Source organism: Osmerus mordax, chromosome 8 (assembly GCF_038355195.1).
Source record: "Osmerus mordax isolate fOsmMor3 chromosome 8, fOsmMor3.pri, whole genome shotgun sequence".
Classification (NCBI taxonomy): domain Eukaryota; kingdom Metazoa; phylum Chordata; class Actinopteri; order Osmeriformes; family Osmeridae; genus Osmerus; species Osmerus mordax.
The window spans coordinates 13,877,113-13,904,959 of record NC_090057.1 but is presented as its reverse complement, the minus strand read 5'-3'; the positions used below and the strand labels follow the sequence as shown (position 1 = coordinate 13,904,959).

General features: G+C 42.8%; 3 protein-coding genes across 5 annotated transcripts in view; 2 read left to right on the top strand and 1 right to left on the bottom strand.

Moving 5' to 3' along the window:
• LOC136947315 (exostosin-1) overlaps positions 1 to 4,794 on the top strand; it is a 127,855-nt gene extending 123,061 nt beyond the window's left edge. For all 3 annotated transcript variants that reach the window (XM_067241314.1, XM_067241313.1, XM_067241312.1), the window contains 2 exons: positions 204 to 381; positions 4,609 to 4,794. In XM_067241314.1, coding sequence (XP_067097415.1) covers positions 204 to 381; positions 4,609 to 4,794 — 364 coding nt within the window. The remainder of the gene's footprint in view (positions 1 to 203; positions 382 to 4,608) is intronic.
• The window catches only part of arv1 (ARV1 homolog, fatty acid homeostasis modulator), a 136,475-nt gene that overhangs the window by 45,348 nt on the left and 63,280 nt on the right, over positions 1 to 27,847 (bottom strand). The window lies entirely within an intron of this gene.
• On the top strand, positions 11,003 to 18,238 carry LOC136947683 (sodium- and chloride-dependent GABA transporter 3-like). Its single transcript, XM_067241811.1, has 14 exons — positions 11,003 to 11,183; positions 11,492 to 11,626; positions 11,809 to 11,946; positions 12,060 to 12,147; positions 12,258 to 12,390; positions 12,524 to 12,658; positions 12,780 to 12,883; positions 12,996 to 13,120; positions 16,556 to 16,668; positions 17,011 to 17,148; positions 17,302 to 17,404; positions 17,595 to 17,695; positions 17,776 to 17,946; positions 18,137 to 18,238. The coding sequence occupies exons 1-14, from the start codon at positions 11,003 to 11,005 to the stop codon at positions 18,236 to 18,238; spliced, it is 1,767 nt and encodes a 588-aa protein (XP_067097912.1).

Here is a 27,847-nt window from a genome sequence, read left to right as displayed (position 1 = left end):
TATCAATCTGTCTATCACAACAGTGGGTCAAATTAATCACCCCACACTACTCTCCCTTCCTCCCTCTCTCCCCCATCTTCTTCTGTCTCTCTCTCCTCCCCAACCTGCCTCCCTCCATCTCTCTCTCCCTCTTTTCCCTCTCTATCTCGCGTCCCCCCCTCCCTCCCTCTCTCTCTCTTTCCCCTGTCCCTTCCTCTGTTCAGGTACTACCACTACCTGTACTCCCACTACCTTCCCTCCAGCCTCCTCAACATGGTGGACCAGATGGCCAACTGTGAGGACATCCTGCTCAACTTTCTGGTCTCGGCTGTAACCAAGCTGCCACCAATCAAAGTCACCCAGAAGAAACAGTATAAGGAGACCATGATGCAGATGCAGCAGGTAGTGTGTGTGTGTGTGTGTGTGTTGGTGTGTGTGGGGGGGGCTTGTTTAACTGTTCTTGTGTTATTCATCTTCTCAGGTTAGATGTTTGGGTTAAGGTAAGGTTTAGGGGTTTTGGAAAAGATTTTGAATGGGAATCCCCACTAGAAAAGCATTACTAACGTGTGTGCGTGTGTGTGTGGAGATGCAAGGTTTGAGGTTGCAGGGTGCAGGAAGGGTATCAGCAGTTATAGGATTGCTGCAGAGGTGGTGGAGAGAGAGAAAGAGAGAGAGACAGAGAAGGTGAGATGAGAGGATAGGAGAATGTACAGCAGTGAAGCCCTGACCTTCTGTCTGCCCCGGGAGATTCCTTAACTAACAGTTAGTAAATGCTTTATAACTTGCATTACTAATCAGAAGTTGCATCATTAGTAAGTCTTTATAAAATAGTTGTTAAGATATCTGCAAAGCATAGTGTACATCCTGTATTCGACTTGGCATACATTAATTAAAGACATAAGTAAATATGTTGTTAGTTATTTACTCATGCTTTATAAAGGTGGTGGAGAGAGAGAAAGAGAGAGAGACAGAGAAGGTGAGATGAGAGGATAGGAGAATGTACAGCAGTGAAGCCCTGACCTTCTGTCTGCCCCGGGAGATTCCCCTGTCTAGTGTGTGTGTATGTGGTGTGTGTGCGCGTGTGCGGTGTGTGTGTGTGTGTGTGTGTGTGTGTGTGTGTGTGTGTGTGTGTGTGTGTGTGTGTGTGTGTGTGTGTGTGTGTGTGTGTGAAAGGTCTGGCCAGCCCACGTCAGGTGTGATTGATGGGCTTGCTCGGAGCAGGACGATGACTCGGCACTAGACCCAGTGATTAATGTCTTAATTGTGAAGGCAGAGAACAAGCAGTGGTAACACTTTATAATAAGTCAACGCTTTTTGGCATTTACAAAGTGTTAACTAATAGTTAGTTAATCCTTTATAAAACATTTTGAAACATTAACAATACATTATTAAATAGTTAATAAGCTTATTATTAAATGCTATGTTAATCATTAATAAACACTGTTAAACATTATGGATTTGATTCATAATACAATTCATAAGACAGCTTGTTAATATAGTTGCAAACCAGTAGTTTATAATCTGTTAATGGTACATGAGCTGGTATAGAAAGCATTAGCAAATGGTGAACAAACCATTTACATTACCTTTACAAAGCATGAGTAAATAACTAACAACATATTTACTTATGTCTTTAATTAATGTACGCCAAGTCGAATACATGATGTACACTAATACTTAGATGTCTTAACAACTATTTTATAAAGACTTACTAATGATGCAACTTGTGATTAGTAATGCAAGTTATAAAGCATTTACTAACTGTTAGTTAAGGCTTTTGTGTTATTTAATAAGGTGTTCTTGTCCATTCTCAAACCTCACATTCACAAAGGTATCATAACAACTATTTTATAAACACTTACTAATGATGCAACTTGTGATTAGTAATGCAAGTTATAAAGCATTTACTAACTGTTAGTTAACGCTTTTGCGTGACCTAATCTAAAGTGTGAACTATCTCTGCCTTATTAAACATTTATAAGTTCTCGAACCTCACATTCACAAAGGCTGAACATCAGTTTCTCAAAAGGAAACTGACACAACACAATGTGATACACAAAATTACTATTTTATTGAAGTAATGACAGGCATGTGTCTTACTAACTACAGAACTAACTTAGCTCTACTAGCCGAGAGTGACAGCGGTCGATACGTTATAACCTCAGTTTGATATTTCCCGGCATGACCGAACGGTCGAGGTTAGTAAGTTGTTTATTATATGGCATTTTTAGCTCTTTTCATTTAACCCTCGTGCTGCCTTCGGGTCACATGACCCAAAGGTTCATAACGAACCATCGTTGTGTTTACCCAATTTTACCCAATACAAAAACAAATAAAAATAATTATATTTTAACATTCGCAATGTGGGGGGTCTGAGACAGCCCAACGGTTAAAAGAAAATGCTTAACTTTGTTTTTGTATGCGGTAAAGTTGTCGCAATACGACGGTGGGTCACAATGACTGATGGGTCAGAATGACCCGAAGATAACACAAGGGTTAAAACATGTCGTTTTGTTCAGCTCTACTCAAGTCTTAACACGGTGTGTTTCAGGTGTTAGCACCTACTAGCAACCAATCTGAAATCTGAGCAACCAAACCTAGCAATCTGCCTAGCGCTTGTCGTTTATATCTCTGTGTTCACACTTTTCTGCTCTTTTAGAAAGTTAAGAATTTCCTCGTCGCTGTTGATGTCTTCATTGTCATCTGGATAGTAAAACTCCTCGATCTCGCTCATTTTGAAGATGACATCAGCGGAGGGCAATAAGAATACGTATCAGACCGCAGGTCAATACGCGCATAGAATATAAAGACTTAATACGCGGCTGGCATGACTACCCATTAGCCAATCAGAACGCTCTTACTGTTGTTGCAATTGAACCAATATGCTGTTCTTATTGGTTCAGAAGACGTTCTCAAAAGAGTTGTTGATATGTTGCCTTGGAGATGTAGTGACGTCACCAGTACAAGTGCAGCTGATTGCTCTGACAAGATGGCGTCTGCTCCAGATTCGCCGTGTTTGATTTGGGATCTTCCCACGTATTGTTGTAGTATATAAGAAACCAAATGTTTACTCTTCGACTGGTCAGCAAACGCTTTGTCGCCTCAATTTGTTAAAACGATTTGTTTGTTTGTAACCCTCGACCTACAGTCTCGGTTAACAAACGTTTTAACAAATCTCTGCTTTCAAAGGCGTTTGCAGACCTGGAGGAGTAGCTAAACATTTGCAGTTTATTACAGCCATTTTTTTTAAAATAAAATACAGCTTTGGGTAACCAACTTTTATACCAATTCTACTGTATTGCTTCTTAATGGAAATAAAATACTATTTTATTACCCAGGTAAATAAATTAACAGCTATTTCTTCTAAAAAACTAAAACACAACATCTATAGGCCTATAGTCTTTCTATAAATGCTTAATAAGGCATAAATAGTTCACACTTTAGATTAGGTCACGCAAAAGCCTTAACTAACAGTTAGTAAATGCTTTATAACTTGCATTACTAATCAGAAGTTGCATCATTAGTAAGTCTTTATAAAATAGTTGTTAAGATATCTGCAAAGCATAGTGTACATCCTGTATTCGACTTGGTATACATTAATTAAAGACATAAGTAAATATGTTGTTAGTTATTTACTCATGCTTTATAAAGGTAATGTAAATGGTTTGTTCACCATTTGCTAATGCTTTCTATACCAGCTCATGTACCATTAACACCTTTTAAACTCCTGGTTTGCAACTATATTAACAAGCTGTCTATAAAGTATGATAATGCAGTTATCAAACACCTTATGAATTGTATTATGAATAAAATACATAATTTTTTACTGTGTTTATTAATGATCAACATAGTGTTTAATAATAAGCTTATTAACTATTTAATAATGTATTGTTAATGTTTCAAAATGTTTTATAAAGGATTAACTAACTATTAGTTAACACTTTGTAAATGCCAAAAAGCGTTGACTTATTATAAAGAGTTACCCAAGCAGTAGATGTACTCTACATGTTCTCTCTCCCTCACTGTCTTTCTCTCTTCCTCCCTTTCTCTTTTCGTTCTCTCTCTTGGTCTCTCTCACTTTCCTTCTCTCTCCATCTTTCCATCCCTCTCTCTGTCTCTCTCTCTCTCTCTATCTCCTTCCCTCCCTCTCTCTCTTTCTCTCTCTCTCCATCTCTCTGTCGATCTCTCACAGACTCTCTCAATGCCTTTATCGTTCTGGGCCGGTCTTTTCCCATAGTCTGTCTTTGCGGGCAAAAGACAAATAGTTACTGTAAGAGCATAGTCTGGACAGAAAATCGGACCCAAACCTTGCAATAGAGCGGGCCCACACTATCCGTCTATGTCTGACAGCATTCACCTTGTTATGGAGGAAAATAAAAAAAGGTGTCCAGAAATTAACCTGCACAGCCTAACTTGAAAAGGCATTATGCAGGAAGGAAGTGTACCATTGAGAGTATTTGAGCAGCCCACATCGTTATGGGACAGTCACATTGAAAAATCATTTGAAATCCTTAATCTGAGTTTGACATATCTTGCCTGTCACTATGAAACCAACAACTGTCCCAAAAGATAAAGAGGCAAGGCCCTGTGACGTTTAACCATCTGAAGCGTTTCCTGTTTCCTCTGCAGGGGTCAAAGGTGTCTCGCTGGGCCGACCCGGACCACTTTGCCCAGCGCCAGACTTGTATGACGTCGTTCAGCGCCTGGTTTGGGTTCATGCCCCTGCTCCACTCCCAGCTTAGACTGGACCCCCTGCTCTTCAAAGACCAGGTGTCCATTCTGAGGAAGAAATACCGTGACATTGAGAGGCTCTGACTAAACACACGACAGGGTGAGGACACCCATGTGCGATGACCCACTTGTGAACTCCCTGGGAGGTACTGTGTGTGAGGTGTGTGTTCGCCTGTCCCCCTCCTGACCAGGTCTCGACTGAACAAGCTACTCATCGGAGGTGGGGTTGGACCTTACTTAGAACCCTTGGGTCAGATCTCTCTGTGGTAAAAGAGATTTAGGACCTTGAAGTGGAATCTGGATTCACGGCCCAATCTGTAGACTGTGAGGTTGCGTGATTTAAACCTCCCTGTCTGCGCATCCTCCTCTCCACTTTTACTCACGTTTGAAAAAACAGCAATGCCTTTTTATAACCAGCCTGTTCTTACCGTCACTCGAGTCTGTCTGACGACTACTCCGACACAATATTCTGAATCTTTATTCTGAAATATGCAACAGCCAGACCGGGTTCTACACAGGGTCCTGGACCTGGCTGGAGAACTCAAAACACTCCGAACGGTTACTGTCCAACAGGTTCTCTCTCTCCCCGCCTCCTTGCCCTCTCTCGTTCTCTTGGTTCCTTCCCTCCCTCCCTCTCTGTCTGTCTCCCTCTCTCTCTGTCTGTCTGTCTGTCTCCCTCCCTCCCTCTCTGTCTCCCTCCCTCCCTCTCCCTCCCTCTCTGTCTGTCTCCCTCCCTCTCTGTCTGTCTCCCTCCCTCTCTGTCTGTCTCTCTCCCTCTCTGTCTGTCTGTCTCCCTCTCTGTCTGTCTGTCTCCCTCCCTCCCTCCCTCTCTGTCTGTCTGTCTGTCTCTCTGTCTGTCTCCCTCCCTCCCTCCCTCCCTCCCTCCCTCCCTCCCTCCCTCCCTCCCTCCCTCCCTCCCTCCCTCCCTCCCTCCCTCCCTCTCTGTCTGTCTGTCTCCCTCCCTCTCTGTCTGTCTCCCTCCCTCTCTGTCTGTCTCCCTCTCTGTCTGTCTGTCTCCCTCCCTCTCTGTCTGTCTGTCTGTCTCTCTCTCTCTATCCTTAAATCACAGAGTTAGACTGGTGGTGTTGCTGTCGACGTTTGTTGTCTAAATGAAGAAAAATCGGGGACTTCAGTTCAACGTCTGCACCGGGGTCGTGTCTCAAAAGTGTTCCTCTGCCTCCCTTTCCTCGTGCGACTTCCTAGGTGATCCCAGAATGGGCAGGAGGGTTCAAACTCATCCACTTTTGTTCACGAGGAGGACACAGGGAATGAGACAAGGGAAGAAAGGGATGAAGGAAGGTTGTTTAATGAGATTGGTACACAGCCTGGCACTGGACATCAGAAAGTTAAGCCATGGCCAGTGCCAGAATGTGGGGTCACTAATGCCTGCTATGTGTAAATCAGTGTGTGTGCGCACTTGTGTGTGTGTGCGAGTGGACGTATGTCGTATCAGATCTATATATAACGTTTTTATCTCTGACACAGTATCTGTTGCGGTCTATGCTTCATCCCCAGGGCTCATTAGGATTTGTTTTTTCTTCAATGGAAAAATGTATTTTCAGTTGCTTTATCCTGCTCCGGGTTTCACCACCCCAGCATCTCTGATAAAACATGTTGAAATGTGGCTTATGTATACTGTGTTTCTTTTTTCCATCTGTTGACTGGTACGATCTGCTGTTGAGGATATGCAAAACATGCTCAAAAAAACAAGCATCTCATCAAAGCCTATCAAAGGACGAGAACCTCCCTTTTACCATACACTCATGCACACACATCCAGAGACAAACACACACACACACGCAGAACATCTGACTTTTATGTCTCAGAGTTGTTTAAATGTAAGTGACATGGCACCCTGTATGACCCTGCTTACCAGCAAGATCCATTGCATATCATAGCACCAATTGTGCTGATAAATTAGTAGGGATGTGTGTGTGTGTTTGTGAGAGAAAAAGAGAGAGAAAGAGAAAGAGAGAATGGCATTTTCATGTACCTTAAGAGGGAGTTTACTAACCTTTCTGTCACTTTCTGTCCTATGGATGCTTTCCTTCTTGCAATCCCCCCTCTGATCTCCTCCCTTTACCTCCCTCCTCTCTCCTTCTCCTGTCCCTCTGCATTTCTTTTTTCTCTCCTCCCGTTCCTCCCCCTCCCCCTCTATCTCTTCTCTCCCCCTGCCACCCCTCTCTCCTCTCTCTCCCACGTCTCCCCTCTCTGCCCCCCTATCTCCTTGTTCTCCCCTGTCTCCTCCCATCTCTCCCCCCGTCCCTCCCCATGTCTCCCTGCTCTCCTCCCTGTCACCCTATTCTCTGCCTGTTTTCCACCTTCCTTGTTCTCCACCGCTCTCCTCATTTTCTCCTCGCTCTCTCCTGCTCTGCCTGCTCATCTCCCATGCGCCCCCCCCCCTTCCTCTTACAATCAGTTTCTTCATTATCTTCATCATACAATCTTTCTTCCTTCCTCCTTCCTTTTCCACCTCTGCCCCCCCTTCCCCCATACAGCATATCTATTCACCTGCTGTAATTACTGTAATCTAAAACCAGACAATAAAACCGTGTCGGCAATTATTTTGTGTTTAACCAGGGAAATTGAGAATGAGATTGTCAGTCAAACACCTCGTGCTGTTTTAGTGAGTCTGTTTACTGTGTGAACACTGTTGAGTTTAAATACAAGTGACATTTCATGACAGGTGGTTGCCGTCTAGGCTCCTCTCCTCATCTACCAGTTCTGTTAATGTAAGGTTGACCTTCATCACACTGTCACTAGATTCAAAATATGTTATCCTGAGAGGAGACACACACACACACACACACATATATATACAGGTCTGTCTATGCCACAGGAGGGAAAAGCCAATTCTATCAGACATCAAGCCCAGTCATCTCAGAGGGACCAGCCACACAGAGCCCCTTTGACATATCTGCTCCCAACACACCTCAGCACACACACACACACAACCACATACCCACACAACCACGTGAAGCCACACACCCCAACACATATCGCACTCTCTCAGACACATAAACTCTCCACTCTTCTGTCTGCACATCATGAGCAGGGACAGGCAGACATCACTCGGCAGGAAGACGGAGAGAAAGGGAGGGAGGGAGAGAGAGAAAGGGAGGGATAGAGAGAGAGAGGGAGGGAGATAGGGAGAGAAAGGGGGGAGAGAGAGAGAGAGAGAGAGAGAGAGAGAGAGAGAGAGAGAGAGAGAGAGAGAGAGAGAGAGAGAGAGAGAGAGAGAGAGAGAGAAGAGAGAGAGAGAGAGAGAGAGAGAGAGAGAGAGAGAGAGAGACTAACAAAGAGGAAGAAGAGACAAGCATACATCCCTTTTCATAAAACAGACAGACAGGCAGGTGGGCAGATGATGAGATTCTTTCATCTTCCTTGTTAACCCCAAAGTCCTCTTTGTTAACATTGAAGGACTAGTTTTGGAAAGTTCTGAATGACCACTGCAGACACAACTGGAATTCCTGCAAGGCAGCTATCCTAACCGGCAGAGGTTATTATACATGGCCATTCCTCTCCTGAGGGAATACCCCCCTTGTGTTTCACCATTCTGCCATACTAGACCATGGCTTCTACTTGCTCACAAACAAGATGGAACTGGCAGAAGAATATCCCTGACAGGAATCCCAATGAGCTGTCTCTTCCTCTCTCGCCTCCCTCAATGTCCTACAGTAGGACAGACAGACGTGCCATACAAATCTGAGATGGTATGCTGACCACCCACCAGTTAGGAGAAAGCTCTTTGAAGTAAATATCCGTTTCATCCAGGTATGTGAGTGTTTGTGTGTGTCTGTGTGTGTGTGTGTGTGTGTGTGTGTGTGTGTGTGTGTGTGTGTGTGTGTGTGTGTGTGTTCTGCAACAGGGAGAATGGGGCTGGTTGAACTGTGTGCTTTAGCCTCCCACAGAGATGAGACGAGAGACTGTAATGATGAGCATACACCATCTCACTCACACACACACTAAGACACACACACACATGAATGCCCCTAACAGTTTTGGTTGTCTCAGCATTAGCCCAGTGTGACAGTCTGAGAGGATACAGGCTACAAGGAAATAGTAGATGTCAGATGGTCAGATGGCTGAGCGGTTAGGGAATCGGGCTACCAATCAGAAGGTTTCTGGTTCGATTCAGGCCGTGAAAAATGACGTTGTGTCCTTCGGCAAGGCACTTAACCCTACTTGCCTCGGGCGAATGTCCCTGAACTTACTGTAGGTCGCTCTGGATAAGAGCGTCTGCTAAATGAGTAAATGTAAATGTAAATAGGTGGTAAGGATGCAGGCCAGTGCCAAGACAGCAGTCCTAAACACACCGTAGCTAATGTCTGGGATGAGGAGTATGTGTGCATCTCCCACACTAGCAATTATAACTTGATTTGAGGGAGAGTAGATTATCACGGTTCTGTATGGTCTCCACAATGATTTTCCTACCCCCCCCCCCCGCCCCTTAGCCCCCCCCTCCCCCGCCCTCTCTCCCCCACACACACATCTTTCATCTACTCACATAAATTATCAATTTCATTCGACATTGGAAACTGTTTACGCTTCACCCAACAAATGGGGATTTTATAGAAACTAAATCATTATTGAAGTTCTGTGAATATCAGCGGTTTTGTAAATAATATTATAACTGCAGCAGCTGTTTGCTGTAGAGAAAGGCAGACAGAGACAGCCTAAACGAACGGGATGAATATTGACAGTTTCTTGAAATTCAATCATTTTTGTAGCTGAGGAAGATTGAGCTCACACTCACAGACCCTCTGATTGAGCCCAGCCAATCACCACCAGTCACAACCTCTAGCTGCCGCTGACTTGTTCCTTACATTGCTGCGCATGTATCAAGTGCCTACGTGTCACTTATCAGTATCGCTTCCTCCCTTTTGTGCCAATACCAAGGCTCAAACCTGGATCTTCTGACTCACACATGCGATGACCACCTCTCATAAACCCTCTGCCACTGAAAAGCTAACTTTTTTTAGTGTGAGCTTCTGTGCTTTCCTCCAGCTCAAGTTTGGTTGACAGTGGTTTAAAAAAATACGCCAAGGAGGAAGGCTCGCCTCAATGAAGATTGGCTGGAACAGGATTGCCGGAACATAATTGGCTGGAAAATAGCAACATTTTAAATTGACATTCCATTGGCACTGAGCTGTCTGTGTTGCTAAACAACTCTTAGCTTACACAACATGTTTATAGGGGATAAAACCTTTCTTACCAATTGTACCTTTAACTCTCTAATGTATACTAAATTGTGTTAGAAAGATGTAATATTAAAAAACATTTGGTTGTTCTTTACGTGTCAGATAGTGTGCCACAACGTGCCCTGTGTCCTGAGAAGCTAACGATCCTCTACAAATACTGAGAGACCTTGCAGCTCAAACCATGACACTACCTCCGTAATGTCATATATTGTTGATTTTGTTGCTCACAAAAATAGTATATTGACTGGGTGGAACTACGTATGCATGAGGAACAGAAGAAAGAATCAAACAAACATGCTCCTCAAACCGGATTGGTTGCCTTGAATATGTGACATTTGTCAACCGTTCAGAGTGCTCACCTACCGTTCCCCTTGTAGGGTTTGTGCCACCATGTTTTCCACAATTCCCTGCATGCTTCTGCCCTTATCTAGAATACTGATGGAACTTCTCCAGTCAAAATCACTGGTGGTGAAAACTTATCATTATTGTTGTATATACCAAACCCTCTTCATGCATTAATTTTAATAATAAATAATGTAACTTTTTCAATAAAAATTACAAGAACGTATTGCCTTGGAGTCAGGGCAAGTTTGTTGTTGAAAAACACAAAAGTCAAGTTGTGTGTGAAGAAGAGAGTAAGGGAACAGGTTATATGTTTTTAATACCCCCCATTTGCCCATTCAAATTGTGTTCTGTGTCTACTTAATTCTCCATGTGTAATGAATTGTGTGCTTTACATGGTTATAAGGGCCAAAGGGAAACTTAATGTAAATGATTACCAAGAGGTTTTCAAACAGGAATTCCTATTAACATAATATAGACTTCCTGAGGATTTATACGTTATGATATGTATGTTTTTGTTTGTGTTGTGAAGTTAAAAAAGTGTTTGTAGAAAATGAAACTCGTTGTTGATTACTGTTAATTAAATTCAACAGAAGTTATTGTTTAAATAACATTTGTGAACAAAACCGTTTGTTATATAGTCAAATGACATTCAAAGTAAAAATGTGAAGTTTGCATAAATGATGTTTCCCCTCACATAAAACATCTTTCTCAGTCAGTTTGTGGAAAAGGGTCAAAGCAGCCAGACAATGGAACTCAGAGGATCTGAAGAAGACATGAGAGAGGAGGAGGGACAGGCTGAAGACAGCATAGTAGAAGAGAGGGATCAGTGGGGCTCTAAAACAGAGTATATTTTAACTTCTGCTGGCACTATAGTCGGCCTGGGTAATGTCTGGAGGTTTCCCTACCTCTGTTACAAGAATGGGGGTGGTAAGTATGTGTGATCTCTCGCAAGTGTGACCTGACTTTCTGAGACCGAGAAAATGATATGAATGAATGATATGACAGAAGAAATGTTTTGTTTAAGACATATGATCACACATAGGATGTTTTATATGTCACTGTGTGCTCCCAGTGTTTTAGACACTGTGTATTGTTTACCTTTAAGATTACAGTTACTGTATCTGATGTACAGGTGCTTTGTGCCATATGTGATACCCTTAGAATTTCTGAAAGCTTGACTGAGACTTTTAGCACCTGACATGTAGTGACATTTGTTTTTGATACATTTGAAACAGGTGCTTTTTTAGTGCCATATGTGATATCTGTCATGGTGTTGGGTTTACCTTTGTTCCTGTTGGACACATGGATTGGTCAGTACACACAGGAGGGCATTGTCACCTGTTGGAGAAAACTCTGCCCACTGGCACAAGGTGAAGTTGAGTCTAGAATTGTCAAACAATCATAAATGCTGACTCTTTATGTATAAACTCAATGTAGATTTTACGTGTCAAGTTTAAAGGAATGTTTTCTTATTACAAAATAGATGGTCACATACTAATGACCAAATAGAGTATGCAGGAATACTGTGAAGAACATTTTCTGAATTTCCCAGGGATTGGCTATGCCGAACTACTGATTCATATTTATAGTAGTGCTTACATCATTATCCTGGCCTGGTCTTTGTTCTACCTGGTGTTCTCCTTCAGATCCCAGCTACCCTGGGCCAGCTGTGGAAACACCTGGAACACAGGTAGTGGATTATTCTACTTTGAGAACTAGTGATGCACCAGCACTTCTCACACTTGTTTAAATGATATGCTTATAAACAATCCATTTAAAATGTCCACTTAAACCTTCAATTAGATAAGTGTGTGGACCTCACTGCAGCCAATCAGACGATCAACTGGACGTCCACAGTAAACACCACATCAGCTGCTACTGAGTTCTGGGAGTGAGTACACATCAGGAACCTGTTGAGAATACTGAGCAGCTTTTAATTACATCTTCATTCCCAAATGTACTCTTATTATTTCTTCCCTGTTATTAATTGTTCACCCCCAGGCGCCGGGTGTTGGCAATGTCAGGGTCCATAGAGGAGGTGGGCAGTGTGAGATGGGAGCTGGTGCTTTGTCTCATCATCTGCTGGGCTGCCTGCTACTTCAGCATTTGGAAAGGAGTCAAGTCCACTGGCAAGGTGGGAAACTTCATTTATTTAAATGCATACAAATAACACAAGGTCCACGATAAGCATTGAATCATGGTATAAATAATAATACTTTCTGACCCTATTTATGTGACACCTGTACCAATAATTCATTTTTATTTAGGTGGTGTATTTTACTGCAACGTTCCCATATGTGATGCTCTTGCTGTTGTTGGTGAGAGGCTTGACTTTACCTGGAGCTTGGGATGGAGTTTACTATTACCTCTATCCTGATCTGGATGGTCTGGCAGACCCTCAGGTAACCAGTCAGTCAGAAGTTAACATTAACTTTCCCGTTTCAAATTGAGCAACTGAAATGTTACCTTTTTGAAACCATGACCGCTGTAACTAACTTTGGTTTGATTATTTAAAATGTCTAGGTGTGGGTGGAGGCTGGAAGTCAAATCCTCTTCTCATACAGTTTTGGAACAGGCAACCTACTTACTCTGGGAAGTTTTAACAAAAATAAGAACAACTATTACAAGTGAGTTGAGTTACGTGATTGAACTGGAACTGACAAACTTTCAGGAATGGTCATATATTGCAAACTACAAGCATTTATTGTACTTATTCTGGAATTTGTCTCTTGTGTTTAGAGACTGTCTGTGGCTGAGTTTGCTGAACAGTGGGACCAGTTTTGTCGCTGGATTTGCAGTATTTTCTGTCCTAGGATTCATGGCCAAAAAACAGGGTGTTCCAATAGAAACGGTGGCAGAATCAGGTATTGCAATAAATCATGATTGATGACTGTAGTTCTGTAATAAGTGATGTGATTTTTGGTTATCATGAAAGCATCAATAATTTGTTCAGAACTTCTGTAAAATAACTTTTTTAGGTGTTAAGATTCACCGAATCGCAGTATTTTGTAAGTGTTGTAAAAAAAAAAGAACAAAAAAGAAAATTACAATTCACACAGAGTTGTGATGTTTGCTGTTTCATCAATGATGGATGTGGCTAAACTTTAAGCAAGCCCTTCTTAGCCAGTGTTTTAGCTATTTGCCCGTGTCAATGCTGACTAACATTCAGGTTACCCAGCATGTAAGTTTGCCAATTGTAATAGCTATCTAGCTAGCAAGCTAAGTAAATATACTTACGACATATCAGCATGGCCAGGCAGCGACTCTTCTTGACCAGCAGTAACAATAATTATTCCATTCCTCCCATATTATAATATAAAATATTATTTTATGATCGCTGGTCAAGTTTAGACTCAGCTCTAGCACTGGGCTAGGCTATGAACTTCAACAAACATTCAGTGTGTTCAGAACATTTGGAGGCCGAGCCCCTGGAGATGGAGACTCTTTTTGGGGGTGGCTGTGCTCACACTGCCTATGATACCAACGCCATCTCTCTTCATGGCTCAATTGACTCCAGCAAGGAGGAGTATGAGGGAGTGCTGGACCCAGCTGAGCACTCTTCTTCAGCTATGGCAGTATCTTCTTCCCAGCAGCAGTCTGGTTCTAGATTCTTTGTTGGCCTGTGCCAATGAGCTTGCATGCCATGGCCTATTATCGATCAAGTACAATTACCGTGGTAGTGTTGCAGAATCCATAAGATCAGTGGAACATTATGGGAAACGTTTGAGACCACCAAAATCTTCCTAAAGTTGTCAGACTAAACTAGGACAACCAGACAAGAAGGTTCTTGGCATTAGAGTTCATCTGCAGAGGTGGGACCACACCCATCAATCAGGGCTTTGTGTGAGAGTTGCCAGACAGAAAGCACTCTTATAGACAGCAGGTTAAGAGTTTGCCAAATGGCACTTCGATGAATGCCAGAATGCCAAGCACCTGGCGAGAACTAGACAGCACGCCTCACCTGCCAAATACCATCTCAGTGGTGAAATGGGTTTGTGGCAACATCATGCCATGGGATTATTTTCCATGGCAGTGACTGGGGGAGTAGTCAGAACTGAAGGAGGATGAAGCGCACAAGATCATAGATGTTTCCATTTTCAGCATGAAAACACAGAGGGCGCAACAAAGACAATGCGGGAATGGCTTCCAAAAAATATTCTGAATGTCCTGGGGGTATTCCAGGTAGCGGATTTAGTTAAAACTTTGAGTTGTTTAACCCTGAAAAGAGGCATACTCCGAGTTTCACGTTCCAGAAAGAGAGGTAACGAAACCTTTTGGTAAGTTGTCATGGTAACTTACTCTGTGAAACTAACCTGCTCGCTAGCAGGTTTTCCATGCCAAACTCTGCGTTTTTACCTATTCCCTCCCACTTTCTGAGCCTGGCAGCGTTGGCAGACATGGGATATCCTTTCCTGGTTCAGCCGACCGATCTTGAACACAATTGAATTCGCTTAGTTATATACGCCGGGAGAGAATTTTAAGACTGCGATTCGATGTGCTTTAATTCCCTGATGAATACCTAGGTTAACGTTACCGTTTCCCGTCACAATCTGTAATTGTTTGAATGCTGCTTCAGCATTCCAAGTATTGTTCTTTGAATCTTTATTCAACTTCTTCATCTTCTTCTATTTCTTCCGTGACACCTTTCAGCTCCTTCAAATCTTCAGCTATTAAAACCGTTCAGCTATCAAAAAATTTGACTAGGACTGCTATAACTTTTCAGCTTTCTACCTCTTATGCTTGAATTAATATAAATCAATATTCATAATATTTTTTAACATGGTTTTCCAATGGAGTTTTTTTTCTTCAAATACTCTTAATCCTCTTAAACTTCTTCAACTTTCAAATCCTTCTTCTTCCTCAATATTTCAGCTACAGCCACCATTTAAACTTAAAAATGTTGACAAAACCCTAAACTATTTTTAAAAAAATCTGATTTTTGATATCTATTCAACTTTTTTCAATATCACTGATTATATTTCATGAGTTTTTCAAACCGTTTCTGAGATTTACATGGGTGTGTATGTGAGAGCCTAGAGTGCTGACTGAAACGCTTAGAGTGGAGGGGAGCTTCGAAATCTTCTTCAAAAATATTTCTAGTTTTCCAGCATTGCCACAATTTTCACTCTTCATGCTTCGTTTTTGGATCAATAGATAGTGTGACACTGTGCTGTGCATTGTGCTGGTCGTAGACATTTGTCTGTGGAATCCAACAGACTTACACATTTGTTCAGAGCCCCACGAAAGCGAAACAAAGTCCAACTCTCGCCCCATAGAGACCAATGCAAATCTGGTGACAAATTTCACAGAGAAAGCAGAAGGTATACGTTTTTGAAACTGCCGGTAGAGTCGTATTATTTTGGGGGGGGATTGGACGTATAGTTTTGCGTCTAGGTTAACTTGTTTGAGGTGTGTATTCTAGGTACATTTCTGTTATTCTCTCTGCCCTCAGCGCGTTAGCAATCATAGTTGCACCATCACCGTGGCAGCCACACAGACACGCACCACTCAGCCTCTCACACAGGTGATTGGTATTAGTTGATTAGTGGAGTCACAAGACAGAGCTATTCAGTCAACTCGTCTCATTAAAAGACTAAGAGCACTACTAAACAACTATTACCACTACTAGTGCTGCTACAACTACTGCACCTGCTGCTATATCTTATGCCACTACTACAACTACTAATTCTGCAGATGCTGCTAATATCTCTTTTACTACTATTGCTAATGGAACTGTTTTATTCTACTACGCCACTGATACTACTGTATCTGCTACTGCTATTACTATCCCAACTATAATTTCAGCTACTAAAACGAATATTCTACTTCTTCTACTACTTCTACAGTTTAACAGTTCAGATTTCAGCTTCTCCCGCATTGTATTTCAGCATTGTATTTGAGTTTCCCATTTTAGAGTAACTCAACTCAGAGCTCAGGGTTAGGCTCAGAGTTTGTTAAACCCGCTACCTGGAATACCCCCCTGTATGCTCATGTTAAAAGTATTTGTGATAACAAGCAAACCTTTTTGTTTAGATTGTGTTCCCTGTTTTAAAACTTGGTCCATTTACCTTTGGAGTGTCAAGATTTGGGATTCAGGATAACACTTGCCATTGCCGTCGTCATCATCTGCCGCTTGTCCGGGGGTCGGGTCGCGGGGGCAGCAACCTAAGCAGGGAGGCCCAGACTTCCCTTCCCCCTTGCCATTGCCAAGTTTTGAATTTTTTGTTGTCTTTTCTGAACTGCATATATTGAACTTTAAACAACAGTTTTGCATTCAATAGTTCCTTATTGCTGTACAGGTCCTGGTCTGGCATTCATCGTGTATCCTCAAGCCGCAGCCATGATGCCCCTTCCTCAACTCTGGACAGTCTGTTTCTTCATCATGCTTCTCCTACTGGGTGTGGACTCACAGGTCATAATGTCACACAATTTCTATTTAAATGTCCTTTGACTCAAAGATTTTTGCTGGATTGTGATGATTGAAAGTACTACCTACTCCACAGACAAACAATGACTGTCTTTTTAAGAACCAATACAGTGCACAGTGATGAGAAACCTGCTGTTGCATTCAGTCTCTAAAGTATCAATGCATCTGTTCAGACTTCAGAAGAGAACTTTGTTTCCTCCCTCTTCTCCCTGTGTCCCATTCACAAAATTCTTCAGTCAAACTTATACCAACATACTGGACTTTGAAGACATTGTTTGTTCAAACTTGACCCTGTAACTCACTGTCTCTCTCTCGGTTTTCCTTTAGTTTGTAAGTTTTCAGACATTCGTAACCTCTGCCATTGACTTGTTCCCTACAACCCTGCGTAGAACAGGACGTCGGGAACTCTTTGTCCTCCTCTTTAGTGTCTCGTGTTTCCTTATAAATCTGACTCTCGTCACACAGGTAATATTTTAAAATATGATCTGAAAAGAGTGTGTGATATTTTATCACAAACAAAACAAAAAATAGAAAATAGTACAGTAAAATGCAGGAGATGTGATGATCTAAATAGTCGGTACACATGAACATGCTTGTGTGTTCATATCTTCTCTCCAGGGGGGAATCTATGTTTTCCAGCTTATAGAATACTACGCCTGCAGTGGTATCTGTATTTTCTTCATGGCTCTGTTTGAGTCTCTAGTCATGGGCTGGATATTTGGTGAGTTTCTTTTTTCCTTAAAGTAGTTGTTTGCTTTCACTGCAGTATATGAACAATTGTCTAACCAACTATATACAACACCAACACCAACTATATAGCTATTCACCAACATTTAGTTTGAACAGATGTTTCATGGGCGACACTACATTCTCCCCTTGAAACTGTTATTATCTCTCTGTGTTATGGTTAGGTGCTGGTCGTGTATGCGACATCACTGAGGACATGACTGGACAGCGGCCTTGTGTTCTCTTCCAGCTGTGCTGGCGTTATCTAACCCCAGTTATGTGTCTGGTAAGACTTGAAATGCACAGCACACTTTTGAATCTTAGATTTGACAAAGCGTTAACCTCTTAACCTCTTGTTCGTCCCAGGGTTCCTTAATTTTCTACCTAGTGGACTACAAACCTCTAAAGTTTAACCACCGGTACGTGTACCCAGATTGGTCATACGCCCTTGGATGGACCATGGCTCTCTCCTCCATCCTACTGGTACCAGTGTGGGGGATTGGAAAGATCTGTGTTGGCACAGGCAGCCTCAAGCAGGTTGGGGATTTTGTATATTCTCAACATTTTGAACTTCATTTGCAGGTTTCGAATATATTTGAGTGGCATTATTGGGAATTTCTGGTACCATTTGAATACTTCACAGACTTATCTTTGGGTAGTGCCATCTCTGGGTAGGAAATCTATGTGTCATTTGTTAGAGATGATTAAAACGTGATCTTTTTTACAGCGTATAGCTGTCCTCTGTCATCCAGAAGATGGACTTACTCCTAACAAGGAAAATAACACAAGACATCAAGCTCTCATAATAATGGACACCTTTAGTATATAAGAGCTACAGGCAACCACAACAATTTATTTACGCAAGCAAGGCACCATTGGGAGCAGTATACACTGGCACTGGTTCATTTGCTTGCTGTGCAAATAGTGAGTGTGGATGTGGGCGTAGCTTAGTTAGCATGACGAAACTCATGGTTGTCATTATTGTGTTTGCTGTGTGTTTAATCTGAGTTGCCCATACTGATGTTGTTCATTCACAAATGCCATTTTTAAAAAGTAACAAGTTTATGTTGTGTGATTGAATTGTTTTTAAATGGTCCCGGGAATGTGAAGCTATGATGCAACAATAGTTAGTTAACTATTGGTAGCTATGTAGCTTTGATAGCTAGGAACTCCTGAGAACAGAAATGGGTCATACTAATCACTCTAAACAATACAAAAGTATCCCCAAAACGCCAGTACACATGCAAAATCACCCAAAACAACCAAACAGTACCAAAAACAAAAAAAGGAAATGTACAAAACAGAAGCCAAAAGAAAACCCCAAAATACAATTGAAAGGGACAGTTTTTATCCAGTAGGTAAAGTGACTCAAAACTGGCATCAAATTCAAAAAATGTATATTGTCTTTCCAATCCATCTTATACTTGTTACACTAGTTACAGCAATATCTGTCAGAAGACTGCAAGTGCTGGTACCATGCTTCATGTCTGTCTCGGAATGAAAGACAGATGCAGTCTTGGAACTGCACAGGTTTGGAATTTCTCTGCCCCAAGTGTGTGCAGCAACTATTTTATTTGGAAAGTTGTGTGCAAAGAATAGTGAGTGCAAAAATAAAAGGTTTTAACTGGAGTCAAGCTCCCACAGTCTTCCTCTCACAGTGACCGGGCATGTACTGACACTGTCTCACTAAATATTTGGGAAAATACCAGCCTAGTCTCACTTCTGACTACAGACCGGGACAGGGGCAGACAGAAATGGTTTGTATTGTGTCACCTCTGCAGTTTTTTTTTTCTACAAAGAGTTTCAGGCATTTCTGAGAATTCTAATACATGAAATGGCAGCTTCCTTCCTGGTATGAAAAATAGCAAAGTATTGCTCTCCTTTCCAGGATCATTCCTGTATTATATTGGACAAAAACTGTGCAAAACCGCCTTGCTGGAGAGCTATTCCGATATAAACCATATGCTTGTTCTCACAGTGGTACTTGGCATGCCTATCAAGAGCTATTTCCCACCTGGTGAGTAAAAATGTGATCAATTGCATCCATTTATTTGATTAATCACTCTATTTACTTAACAAGAATAATAGACAATCACCCCTCTTCCTCTCCCCTATTGGGAGTGAGCGAGTGAGTGAGAGAGGAGCAAATTCAATCTGTCTTTCTCAAAACCCATTGGATGGAAAGGACAGGTTCTGCTCCTCTCACTTTCTCCAATTTTCCAAATGTGCACAAATCAGAGTAAGCCAAAGGATAGCCCAATCCCAAATGGATCCATAAACACCACAACATGACCTGACAGGAATGCTCAGTATAAGCAAGATGGGTATAGAAATAAATATGCCTGATTGAGTGAAATTGTGGATGAGAGAGTGAGGCTATATCTAGATATTACATATGATTATATAAGAGCTAATAATGTTCAAATTAATTGTTGTTGAGACCAGTTACATCTTGATTGTCATATGACATTTTATATCAACTATTACTTTTCCACCTCCAGTTTCCAGGAGCTTTGTCCCTTCACACTCATGGTAAAAGCAGGAGGAGTTAGATCTAACCAGTACTAATGTTTCAGTAATGTGGACATCTGTGTCTTGGAACAAACTGATGAACACCTCAGTGTTCATCATTTTGTGCTACTTGTGACAAATACACAGGAGGAGAAACTGATTGACTACAGTATTACGTTTTAAATTGGAATAGTTAAATGGCAGCAGGAAAACAACTGAACTGCTCAATGATTATCACTGAACTACATGCTGTGCAGCCTTGGAAGAGTTCTGCCCAGCCCTTCTTCTTGATGTCTTGAAGACAGAACGGTCTATCTCCACCTTGTACTTCCTCCACCGTCCACTTCCTTCTTGTCCTTGAGTTTGTCCTGGACAAGGGGATCTGCCCTGCAGTGACACTCTTGTCAGAAGACACAGAGTGACTATTTGTAAATGACCCTCATGTTGTCAATGAAGTCCTCACACTTCCTGATGTCATTTGACACTCTCCAGCGTGAAGGAAATCAAAATGATTTGTCTAATATAATTTTGGTAAATAAAAAATAACAATGTTGAAGAAATAAACAAACATCCAATTACCATTTTGGATTCGCCTTCAATTTACCAATGAGTGACTGCTTTTCTTTGAAGACAAGCTTGGCGAGGCGTGCTCTCCCAAGCCACAACCTGACTGCCCGTACCCTTTCAGATCAGCTGGCGACAGTTTGCACGTTGTAGAGGTTTAGGGCTGCTACAAATGAAAAAAATCTATTCAATCAAGGCACATGAAGCACTGAGCTTCTCTCCTTTCCTGTAACCTTGTTTGTTATTGTTTAAATAGGTTTTAATTCCAGTGAGTTTTTCCCTTCCCTGAAAACATTTAAGAAAAATGTATTCAGAGGAAGTGCTCACTGGGGGGAGAAGCTTTCTGGAATTGGAACCCATTCCTTGTATAAATGAATGTCACCAAGAACACAAGAAGAGAGGAATGGAACTCAGCCACATTCACTCCAATGCAGTTTACCATGCCCCAGGCTGTAGGTCTGCAGGCCACCCCCTCAAGGCCAGGAAGCAGGAAATTACATCTGCAGTAAGGAAGTAGGATTCTCATGGCAATTGTTTTTAATTCGATTTTTTTCGCCCCTCAGGACCAACTGAGTCGAGGAAGTGAAATGATCCTCCGACGGTAATTGCTTTTCACCCATTGAGAATGGTGGTGGGGGGGCTAAGAGAGGGGGGAAGACCAGGAAACGGAGAGAAAGGAAAAGAGGACAGAGAGGAACACGAGAGAGGAGGGACAAGAAGGAAGAACAAGTCGGAAAGAAGAGCGGGAGGACAAGCAAGCAGGAGGGGAAAAAGAGGAAAAAGCTGGATGAGCGGAGAGAAATGAAGGACTCTTAATCGCTTCTCAAGTAGTCCCCACCCGCACGCGTGAGAGACACGCGTTACCACGGCGCTCTTCAGCCTGATGAATGGCATCTGACGGCGAGACACCGCCTCTCTTTCAGAGGAACAGGACTTCAGACAAGGAGATTTCTATTACCAGAGGATGAAAGAGAACATTATGTGTGCTCTGAATAGTCATTATCACCTGGGTGCCTGTCAACACGTGTGCCCATCAACTCGGTGGCAAGAGAGTTTCCTGTGCCTGTCTGAGGGAATTCCTGTCGTAGAGGTGACACTGGCGTTGTGCATGGAGGAACAGATTGAGCCGACCACAGTTTGTGTATTGAACGTATGTGTGTATGTGTGTGTTTAATGAGCATCTGTAGTTAAGCAGTTTTTTGACATTGGACAGGTTCATAGCCAGAAAGACCATAAAGGCCGGTGCGCACACAGAAACACACACAGATGGCCACACCCATTCCAACTTGTTTCATTGTCAAGAACATGTCAACATGCTTTTTGGCCACTTACAGAAGATGCATGTGTACTCATGAGTGATTACTCCCGCAACCACATGCTTCTGTTCCTCTGAACATGTTTTTTGAGTGTGCCAGGCATTTAGTGTGTGTCAGTGAGTGAGGGTGTGTGTGTGTGATGTCCCTCCGTCATTTTCTGCTCTGCAGCGTTGTCCGTTGGGGGTGTGTGGTGGATAATTAGCTTTCTTGTGTACGCTCTCACACATACCAATTCACAAGATACATACTTACATTTCCCTTCTCTTCTACATGCATGTACACCTGCATGTACTTCTCACACACACCAACTGATCCTGAAACAAACTAACACACAACAAAGGAAAAAAAAACATGCACACGTTTTCAGTCTGTCTCTCCCATGCGCACCCTCGTGCATCCACAGTGTTGAGGGTGTGTTGAGATGTTGCAGGTCAGACTTGGCCAGATTAGTTCCACAGACCTCCAGCAATTCTCATTAACCCAAACAAGCACCCTGTGATGGGACTCGCAGATGAGAGGCAGCCTGTGGTCTGCCTAGGTAATGAGGGGAGAGGGTCAGTCCAGCAGACCAATGAGGGCAGGGGGTCTGGGCCTGGGGCCAGGTTCAGGTGAGGACACCATGTCGCTGCCAGAGCTGGAATGAGCACGTCTCTGCTCCAGCCCGACCTTCGGTCGAATGCCAACATAATCAACCTCTAGCCCTGCAGGTGTCCCAGTCTTAAGGGGCTGCAAAAGAGGGGGAAATGGCATCGTTCCCTTGAGTATCTGACAAGGCTAAACTGATAATTTTTTGCTTAGAAACTTTTAGTTTTTGGTGTTGTTTTTCTTAGTTCAGTGTCTTTAAAGTCATTGAAGGTCGTCTTTGACAGGCAATGACAACAATCTATTTCAGTCAGAGCAAGAGATGAAATTTGTGATATCCCTCTCAACATCCCTCTCAGAAAGGAATACATAAACGGAGCGTTATTGTTAAAGCCTTTTATTCCACCCCCCATTCAGGACACAGTCGTGACTTTTACAATTCAGACAAGTGTTTAAAATGCTACGGAGACTTCCAGTCTGTATCCTACTGAGCATGGTTCATTTGGTTCTCTAATAAAGCCAGTCGGAGTAGCTGTGACTCAGTGGGTTCCAGGAGTCGTGTTTAGGTGGAGGGAAAGAGGAAGATCCGCAGAGACAAAACACTAGAGCTCTGCACACACACGTACACATTCAACCCACTGTACAGGACGTCAAATGTGTTACTGGTGATTCTACCACTGAGAAGTAGTTCTGTTACGGGTGAAGCTACTGTGTTGCTTTCAGACAGGAGGGAGCATCAAATACTGATCATCTACCAGGTGATTCTACCTGTCAGCGCAGGGACTAGCGCGGGAGTCAGATGGCTGAGCGGTGAGGGAGTCGGGCTAGTAATCAGAAGGTTGCCAGTTCGATTCCCAGCTGTGCCAAATGACGTTGTGTCCTTGGGCAAGGCACTTCACCCTACTTGCCTCAGGGGAATGTCCCTGTACTTACTGTAAGTCGCTCTGGATAAGAGTGTCTGCTAAATGACTAAATGTAAATTTAAATGGACTAATAAGCCCAGTGCGGATTCTAACAGGAAGGAAGTCGTTTCAGAGTTCAGACCTTCTTTTTGTCAGCATTTCAAATTCCCTGCTATACCTTTCTCCTTTTCCACCCTCCTCAATCCCTCTGTTCAGCAGTCTCTTCTCAGGTGTGGCTGTGTGTGTGTGTGTGTGTGTATGTGTGTGTGTGTGTGTGTGTGTCTAGGTGTGTGTGTGTGTGTCTTTGTGTGTGTGTAGTCATGTGTCTGTTTGAGTAACAGTTTCTTGTCACATCACTACCATTCACTGGAAGAATGAAACATAATTAATTTTGTTAAGAGCTACCTTGACTGGGTGTGCCTTCCTGCAGCCTCTCTCTCTCTTTCTCTCTCTTTCTCTCTTTTTCTTTCTCTCTCTCTCTCTCTCTCTCTCTCTCTCTCTCTCTCTCTCTCTCTCTCTCTCTCTCTCTCTCTCTCTCTCTCTCTTGATATATATATATATATATCCCACCCTATCTCCATCTCTCTTCCCTCTTTGCATTCTGTACGGGGTACGGTTCAATGTCATATGTTAAAAGACGTAGTCACTCAAACACTGTACAAAACACATTCTTAGCAGGGTGGGGGGGGCAATGGGAAATTAATCATTATTCAAATTGAAAGAATCAGGTTGTCATCACTGTGTAATTTGTGTGGGTGATTTTATCTGATAGCATAGTGCCAAAAGGTAAGGGAGAAAAAAGGGATTTAGAGAAAGAGAGACAGAGAGAGAGAGAGAGAGAGAGAGAGAGAGAGAGAGAGAGAGAGAGACGAAAAAGGTAAGCGGAGTGAGCTCTATTGTTATTCTCCAACATTCAGTTCAAGAGTCATTTGTTTGAATTAAGCAGCTCTCGACAGGAGAGGCTGCTATATCTGATTCTAATTATTTATCTGTGTAAAACACTTGTGCTCTTGTCCCTCTTCTGACCAACTGGTCACTGTGTGTGTGTGTATGTGTGTGTTTGTGAGTATGGGACATGGAAGAAGGGGGAACAGTTGTTCCAGCTGACCAGAGCTGACAGACGGCTTAGCCTCTCCCAAGTAAGAGGTTGAAGTTCATTGTGTCACTTTTTCTTCAACACTTTTCTCACTCAGAGGCGTGACGCGGGGGGGGGGGGGGGGGGGGGGGGATTGTCAGTCTCGACATTTGCCTGGTCTCTCCTCCCTCTTTCCCTCCCCTCCCCACCTCTCTCTCTTGCTCTCGCTCCCTCGCTCCCTCTGCCTCTCTTTCCTCTTTTTGGAGATTAATCAGGATGGCATGTTTGGGAAATGAGCTGGCATTTCCCAATAATGAGAGCGGGAGGGGGAGGGGAGCTCCACCTAAACCCCCCCCCCACCACCACCACCACCCCCCCCCCCCCCCCCACCACCCCACCCAAACCCCCACCCGCTGACAAAGATTGACATTTTCCATTACAAAGTAAAAATGTACATGTGTTCGTCCGTCAGGGCGCGGAGCGGAGGGGTTCTGGCACACGACGCCGGTCAGGTCATCAATCTTGCTGCTCGCCAGTCAGACGTGGCATTGCCGGGGAAAGAGGAGGTGTAAAGGGTGATTTATTAAAAGGAATGGCGCTGGAAGCCCCCGGTATGAGAGGGCTGGTAAATCCTGATCAAAAGTTGGATAAAAGCAATTTAATGCCATCAATCATGCAATGTTGGGGCAGGAAGGTAACAAGAGTTGGGGAAAAGGGGGATGCATCGTTCTGTGTGTGTGTGTGAGTTTGTGTGTGTGTGTGTGTGTTTGTGTGTGTGAACGTGGTGGTCTGTCACACACACTACTGACCAAAAAGGCTACCATAAAAAGAGACCTTCCTTCCTTCATGTATTCATCAAGAGGTCAAATTTGAAGAAATGATATAGGCTACAGTACTAATTTGTACATTTGAATAATCTTCGATTAGGATACATCCCATTGATACAGATAATTGTTTATGAACGGAAAACGTTGCACAACTTGAGTAGTATAACGTCACGTCTGTTGGGAACACATCGCAGCAATGCAGCAAACCTCCAAGTGCGTAACTTCTGACTCAATTCCAGCAACATGAACAAGCTAAAAAAGAACAGCTCTCATCTTGTCGTCAACAATCCATGTCGTCAACAATGGATTGAGGAGCATTGTGGCAAGAAATTAGAAAACAAACTTAGAATCAAAGCGTAAGCTGCCCATGAAGACACGGAGGCAGCATCAAACCTCAGATTGACGGTGTGAATATTGCACTGTATGCATCGAATAACATTTGAATACTGTAGTTAATACAAACTACAATGAAGGGTAACATACATGCATACTGCATATTGTAGAAAAGTGACAAGTGGCCCTGGCTCAAAACATAGGTGATGGGAAACTCCCAAACATTGAATCCCCCAGTCTCTCTCCCAGACTTACATGCTGCAAAATGGGGGTCACAATGTTAAGTCTAATGAAAAAAAACATTGGAAGGATTTACTGAACTTATGTGTTTTCGTATCACAAGTTAAGACATTTGCCTGTGGCCTATTTCATCATTACAACCTGAGTGTATCCATCTGAGATTATAACGTTTTTTTTTGTTCTTTTTTTTTTCAATTCTCATAATAATTTGGGGGGCAACATATTACTAACAGTTAGGTTCTGGACCATGAGCCGCCCAAATACTGTAGGATATGGAGCGTATAGGAAGAAAGAAGGAACAACAGCGGCCTTTAGAAAACTGTGTTAAATTTAGCTTTAGTTTTTCTCTCTGTGCGCCGAGATTTTATCATAATAAATAATAAATATCATAATATATTACATATATTATATATATGTAAAACCTAATATTATAGATAGGACATAGTATGTGCCCATCCATGCTGCCAAGTACAGCCTACCATTACCTTTACTGACAGTGGCAGACACAGATCCCAACAGCAAGACCAAGGCTTTAAAGGAAGGGATTTTCACAGGCTAATGCGGCACACTTTTCCAAAAATTCCATGATAGTGGCCTTGTTCCTGACAACATTCCAATAAACGAATTAGCCCTACTCTTTTTTTCTTTTTTTTAGCTCATTGGTTCAATCTCAAATGTAGCTACTTGGAATGTGGAAGTAAAATGGAGACTTTGAGAGTACAAAAATGATTTCAAGGACATGAAATAGAACGAGGACCATAGCAAGCATGGGACTATGTGAGCGGTGTCTGTGTTTGTAGTACACCGAGCACACTGAAACACAGTGGTTAGCAGAGGAGAGCGAGCCTCAACCCAAACCTGACCCTAATAGCACAGCACAGGCGATAATGTAACACAGCATTCCCACCGGAGTGCTACGGCAAACTGTCAAAGGGTTTTGAAAAACAAAACAGACAAGTGCACACTCCCGGGAGATGCCGGTCTAAAATAAAAACGCTGACATGCTCTCCATCAACACACTCAAGTCCTTTCAGTGACCAGAGTCCGCTTCAGTGGAGGACTCAGGGGGAAGTCCTGTACGGTGGCCCAGTGTGCAAGAAAACGTCATGCAGTGCCCTCGAGGGTGCTCTACCTGTGGAGGAAACATGCATCTTATTTTGACTCAAACATAACAACAACATGAGTCATACTTATTATATTACATAAAGCTTTTTTTGCGAAAGAAATTGGTGTGCTCACATGTGCTATGGATGTCCCTACCTAAGCTGATATCAAACCTACATCCCTGAACTGTACATATAGTGGGTTAAGCGAGGGAAGTTTGTATAGTGCATTGTATTGCACACTTCTTGTGGAAGCTTGGAAGGAAAAGAAAAGTGATGAGTAGCTCTATCGAGGGGCCTGTGCCCCTATAGAGCTGTATGTCTAGCAACCCCCCTGTGCCCCACCATATGCAGCTGGTTCCCTTAAAAACAATGCCCCTGCCCCTCAGGTAAGGAGTCCACCACTGGTCCGCATGATTAAACTAACATGAGACTATTACAAAGCGTGGTGAATTCTTTTCTCCATAAATTCATTGACATTTTAATACAAGAGGTTGCTACAGTACTTTGGCTGTTACCTAAACAGCAACAATGGAGTTTTAAGTAACCCGAGGAGCAGCTGTTTGAAACAGAAGCCCTAAGCTGCAGTAGCCTGCACTACGTTCAGCTCGGCCCTCCAGAAGTGCAGCGTCAGAAGTTTTTAAGCGCCTTCTCACACTCGTTCAGCTTCACTGGCAGATGCACGGCTGACGGCTTAATTAGGATACTTAATAATTGTGTAATTTTCCAGAACACACAGCTGAACATTCCAGATGTGTTGTTTGCCATGACTGATGAGATAAGTTCTTTATTTTTATTTTTTTTACGACACACATAGGCTACATACCGAGAAGAAAAGTATGGATCCCTGCCTGCTCCCGGCCTGTGCGAGGCTGGGATGTGCCCTGCCTCTCTTTCTCTCTTTCTCTTTCTCTCTTTCTCTCTCTCTCTCTCTCTCTCTCTCTCTCTCTCTCTCTCTCTCTCTCTCTCTCTCTCTAGCCCCCCT

What these genes read in the sequence shown, in the direction of transcription:
- LOC136947683 (XM_067241811.1), top strand. Translation starts at nt 11,003, where the DNA reads ATGGAACTCAGAGGATCTGAAGAAGACATGAGAGAGGAGGAGGGACAG. An exon ending in GAGTCAAGTCCACTGGCAAG is followed by an intron (nt 12,391 to 12,523) that starts GTGGGAAACTTC and finishes ATTTTTATTTAG; the next exon opens with GTGGTGTATTTTACTGCAAC. An exon ending in TACTGGGTGTGGACTCACAG is followed by an intron (nt 16,669 to 17,010) that starts GTCATAATGTCA and finishes GTTTTCCTTTAG; the next exon opens with TTTGTAAGTTTTCAGACATT.